At 38.5% G+C, this 5,200-nt stretch overlaps 1 protein-coding gene across 1 annotated transcript; it reads left to right on the top strand.

Moving 5' to 3' along the window:
* Positions 1–3,096: 3,096 nt before the first annotated feature.
* On the top strand, positions 3,097–4,746 carry LOC141631171 (uncharacterized). Its single transcript, XM_074443876.1, has 3 exons — positions 3,097–3,645; positions 3,831–4,489; positions 4,566–4,746. Exons 1-3 carry the CDS (start codon positions 3,097–3,099, stop codon positions 4,744–4,746), a joined length of 1,389 nt encoding a protein of 462 aa, XP_074299977.1.
* Positions 4,747–5,200: the final 454 nt, after the last annotated feature.

Below are 5,200 nucleotides of genomic sequence, written 5' to 3'. Positions count from 1 at the left end.
CAATACAACCTTCCGGACGATACCGATTAGATGTATAGTCCTTGTAGACTTTCATCAATCTTTCGAAAGGATATTGGTATCTCAAGTACACGGGCCCAAGGTACAAAATCTCCCTAACCAAGTGAATGGTCCGATGAATCATGATAGTGAAGAAAGAGGGTGGAAAATACATTTCCAATCGACAAAGAGAGGTTACAACGAGGTCCCGCAATGAATCCGCGTCATCGGGATCGATGACTTTCTCGCATATGGACTGGAAGAAGAGACAGAATCTAGTTATAGCATATCTTACCTTTTCAGGTAAAATGGAACGAATAGCCACCGGTAGTAATTGTTGCATCAAAGTGTGACAATCATGTGACTTTAACCCGGTGAGTTTTAGGTCTTGCATCGACACTAGGCTTTTGATGTTCGACGAATAACCATGTGGCACTTTAATTCCATTCAAGCATGCACATAACTCTTTTCTCTCATTCCGTGAAAGGGTAAAAGTCTGCCAAGCGGTAAAAATGTACGATTACCTCTCTTACGGGTGCCAACTCTAGCCTAATACCCATCATTTTCATATCTTCCCTAGTTGCGGCGTTATCCTTTGTTTTACCAGGAACATTCGGAAGGGTATTGATAATATTATCACGGACATTTTTCTCAATGTGCATGAAATCGAGGCAATGCCCGACCTCCAGTCGCCAATATGGAAGTTTATCAAAAAATATGGATCTTTTCTTATACCCACGAGTAGACAATTTAGAGCCGCTCTTCTTCCCATAATCTATCTCAATATGCTTTACTTTCCGATAAACTTCATGCCCACTCAAAATTCTAGGAGGTTGACGAAGTTCTTGTCTTCCATTGAATGCTTTCCGCATCTTGCGATAACAATGGTCATGATACAAGAACCTCCTATTTCCCATATACACATACTTACGAGAAGACTTCAAGTATTCGGACTCGATATCCTCCCCACACAATGGACAAGCCTCTTTCCCATGAACTGTGTGCCTTAAAGGTCGCCATAAGCCGGATAGTCAGTAATTGTACACAATAACATCGCTCTCAAATTGAAAGTTTCGTTCTTATATGCATCAAATACTTCTATCCCACTATCCCACAACAATCGCAAATCATCTAGAAGACGTTCCAAATATACATCTATATCATTTCCAGGTTGTTTAGGGCCATAAATTAACAACGACAACATCAAATACTTTCTTTTCATGCACACATATGGAGGTAAGTTATAAATAGCCAACACTACTGGCCAAGTACTATGTTGGCTACTCATGTTTCCGTGTGGGTTCATTCCATCGCTGGGACGAGCGCTAGACGTAAGTTTCTAGGTTCATTGCCGAACTCGGGATACTTAGCGTCGAACGATTTCCATTGCTTACCATCTGCCGGGTGTCTTAGCTTTCCATCATTTATTCTTCCTGTTTCATGCCAAGTTAACATTTTTGCATCATCGGGATTCGCATAAATCCTTATAACTCTTGGTATCAATGGAAAATATCACAACACCTTAGCCGGATCCCTTCCTTATCCTTATAACGCCACTCCAAACATTTAGGGCAATTGGTTAAGTTTTGATATAATTTCCGATACAATATGCAATCATTTGGACATGCATGTATTTTCTCATATTTCATACCCACTCCTCTTATTAGTTTTTTCGCCTCATATGTCTTAACATGTAGAACATTACCATCTAGAAGCAACTCCTTTATCAAGGCTAAAAAACTAGTGAAACACGTGTCACTCACCCCATTTGCCCCCTTGATATTATACAATTTCACCACAGCCGACATTTTTGTGAACTTACAACCAGGATACAGAGGTGCTTCAGACTCACACAACTTCTCATACATGTTGTTAAGGTCATCCCAATTACTAGTGTCATCACCTACATCTTCAAAAGCAATGGACTCATCATCATTCTCTTCATTATCTATAGACCCAACATTCAACTTCTCTACTTCCAACTCTTCCAACTCAAAAAACTCGGCAAACTCAGGATCATCAGTTAGCCTTTCGTGTACCTCAACATCATCTTCTTCAGAGTTATTCTCTTCCTCTAATGATTCCCCATGAAAAATCCAAAGTGTATAGGATCGACTAAATCTCCACTTTTCTAGGTGTATTTTAACGTCCGGAAAAGCCATATAGCTAATATTACCACATCTTTCACAAGGACATGCAATACTAGAAGAACCTTTCAAATTGTTCGAAACGAATTCATAAAATTCAGCTAAACCATCCTTGTAGGTGCGGTCACTCATATTTGCATCAATCATCCAAGTTCGAGTCATTATTCTACATTCGTAATAATAGGCAACTAATTCAGAAAATACAATAATAGGCAAACAAATAAACGAAATTCAGGAAAGCAATTAAGCTAAATTATCAACAAATTAGATAATAACCCTAAAAAATCCTATATCTAGTTATAAGCGTTGCTAAGAAACATATATATACCTGATTGATAAACACGATGAGGGAGAGAAGACGTGACAACAGTGACGGAGATGAAGCCAGAGAGACGATCAGGGAAGAATGGAGGATGATATAGTAGCAGTATTAGCTTGTGTTTGTAGCGTATAGCAGAATAAAGCAATATGTTGTTCTTAAGATTTTCATAATATTAATAACAACGGTTATTGAGTCTACAACCGTTGTTAAAAAGTATTAAAAACGGGTTCTAATATAACCATTGTGATTACTTTTCACTAATTTGGCGCCAAACCATTAACAACGGTTAAATTTTAACCGTTGTTATTAGTTTTTTCATTAACAACGGTTGTTTAAGTATGACCCGTTGTTAAAACGAATAACAACGGCTAACAACACATAACCGTTGTAATTAAGTTTGGTAAAATTCGCGGAATAAATTCTACAACGTGTTTTGATGATTTTCGTGAATAAGCGTTGTTAAAGGGCCGTTGTGGTTGCCTGTATTTGTAGTAGTGTTTGCACCCTAACAGTGATAATTTTCAAATTAAAACATCTAATCTTGAGCATACTTGTAGTTTTAGAACCCATAATAGAAAAGTGACCTCTCAATTTCTTTGTGAAAAATACATTGAATTCTGGAGGACAAACATGGACTGGAAATTGAAAAAATTCAAGGACCATGTTCTAAAGGACTTGGGAGTTGAGGTTAGCTATGATAAGTGTTGGTGGGCAAGATGTAGGGCTAAATTGATCATTTATAGAAACAACAAAGACCAGTATGCCAAGGTTTATGACTATGCTGATGCTTTAAAGGAGTATAACCCTGGTAGTACAGCTTCTGTTCAGTGTGAGGGCATTGAAAGGCCTCCAGTTGTTTTCAAGAGGTTGTATGTTTGCCTCAATGCTTGTAAGGAGGGCTTCATCAATGGTTGTAGGCCACTATTGGGAGTTGATGGGTGCCATTTGAAGGGAGCATATCCAGGGATGTGTCTTGTTGCAGTTGGCAAAGATGGGAACCATAACCTCTATCCTATAGCATGGGCAGTAGTAGAAGTTGAAAACAAGGACTCTTGGTGTTGGTTTCTGGAGTTGTTGTCAGCTGATTTAGGCAAGGTGGAAGGGAAAGGTCTGACATTTATGTCAGACAGGCAGAAGGGATTACTTGATGCACTAAATAGGGTGGTGCCAAAAGCTGAGGTTAGGTATTGTGTGAGACACATGTGGTCTAACTTCAAGCTTACTTGATCTGGTGAAGTTTACAAAGATACTTTCTGGTCAGCAGCAAGGGCAACAACTGAGGTAAGATCTGAATTTATATAAGATTTGAAATTCTTTCTCTTCAATTTATATTAGAGTTTTCCTAATTTTCTACTTGTATGTAGGCTGAATTTAAAGCTCAGATGAAAGGAATGGAAATGTTATCCAAAGAAGCTCATCAATGGTTAAATAAAATTCCACCTAGTGCATGGCCAAGGCATGCATTTTCCACTCAAAGTAAGTCCAACATGCTTCTCAACAACTTGTGTGAGTCCTTTAATAATGTTTTGAGAGAGGTAAGGGACAAGCATATCCTCACCCACATGGAGTGGATGAGGAGATATGTGATGAAGAGAAACTTTGAGAAAAGGGAAGGAGTTGGGAAATATAAAGCCAAGTTCATGCCTTATGCTGAAAAGTACACTAAGAAAGTTATTGAAGAGTCTAGGTTTTGTTTGGTTGAACGTGCAACAACAGAGTTGTTTGAAGTGGAATATAGGGGAGAGTTTCACAGTGTTAATTTACACACAAGATCATGCACTTGTCGTCATTGGGACCTCACTGGACTCCCTTGTATTCATGTTGTTGCTTCTATACTGAATCAAAGACAAGTTGTGCGTGATTATATTGATGAAGCCTACTCTAAAGCCAAGTATGAGTCAGCATATGCACCTGTTGTTTTACCTATGCCTGGGTCTAAACAATGGGAGAAGAGTGACTTACCTGAACCTCTACCACCACATGAGAGGAAGATGCCTAGCAGGCCTTCAAAGAAGAAAAGGAGGTGGGTTAGGACACTATAAAAGGACCTGCAAGAATCCAGCAGCTGAGGCTAAAGCTCCTAAAAATGCAGGTGGCAGACCATTGGTGAATACAGAATGGGCAAAGGAAAGAAGAGACAAGGTTGCAACAAGAAAGGCAATAAAGGAAGCATACAAGGCTGCTCATCCTTCTCAATTTGCAAGTCAAGTTAATTCATCTCAGGCAGCCACACAAGGAAGCACAATAGCTGAGCCAAGCTGGGCTAGGGAAAATTGTTGAAGGATTAGTTTAGAAATCTGTAATTGAATTTCAAGTTATGTGTTTTGTTTGTTGTTTCTGAAAGTCTGTTTCCTTAAACTTCTGATTTTGGATAAGTTTGCCTGATTTTGGCCAAGTATTAGATGTAATATTGAACAAGTATTTGGAATGTAATGTGACAGCTTATTTTGGAACAAATCAGTCTTTTTTTTGTTATATTTCTCAAGATTAATAGCCAATTTCACTACAAGTACATTTATCAAACCATCAATACATATGGAAATTGACAAGTACAAGCAACAATTTTAACCTACAACAATTTCCATACAAGCAACAACAATATTGCTGTGACAATAACAGCATTGCAAATGCCATGTCTTCCATTTCTACCATTCTTCTCATCCATCTTCTTCACTTCTGATTTAAGGTTGTCCAACTCCATCTTCATCATTTTCCTCTCTTCCTTAAGTGACTG

Source organism: Silene latifolia, chromosome Y (assembly GCF_048544455.1).
Source record: "Silene latifolia isolate original U9 population chromosome Y, ASM4854445v1, whole genome shotgun sequence".
NCBI lineage: Eukaryota > Viridiplantae > Streptophyta > Magnoliopsida > Caryophyllales > Caryophyllaceae > Silene > Silene latifolia.
Note: the sequence above shows the minus strand (reverse complement) of the source record. Positions and strands in the feature narration are given on the sequence as shown.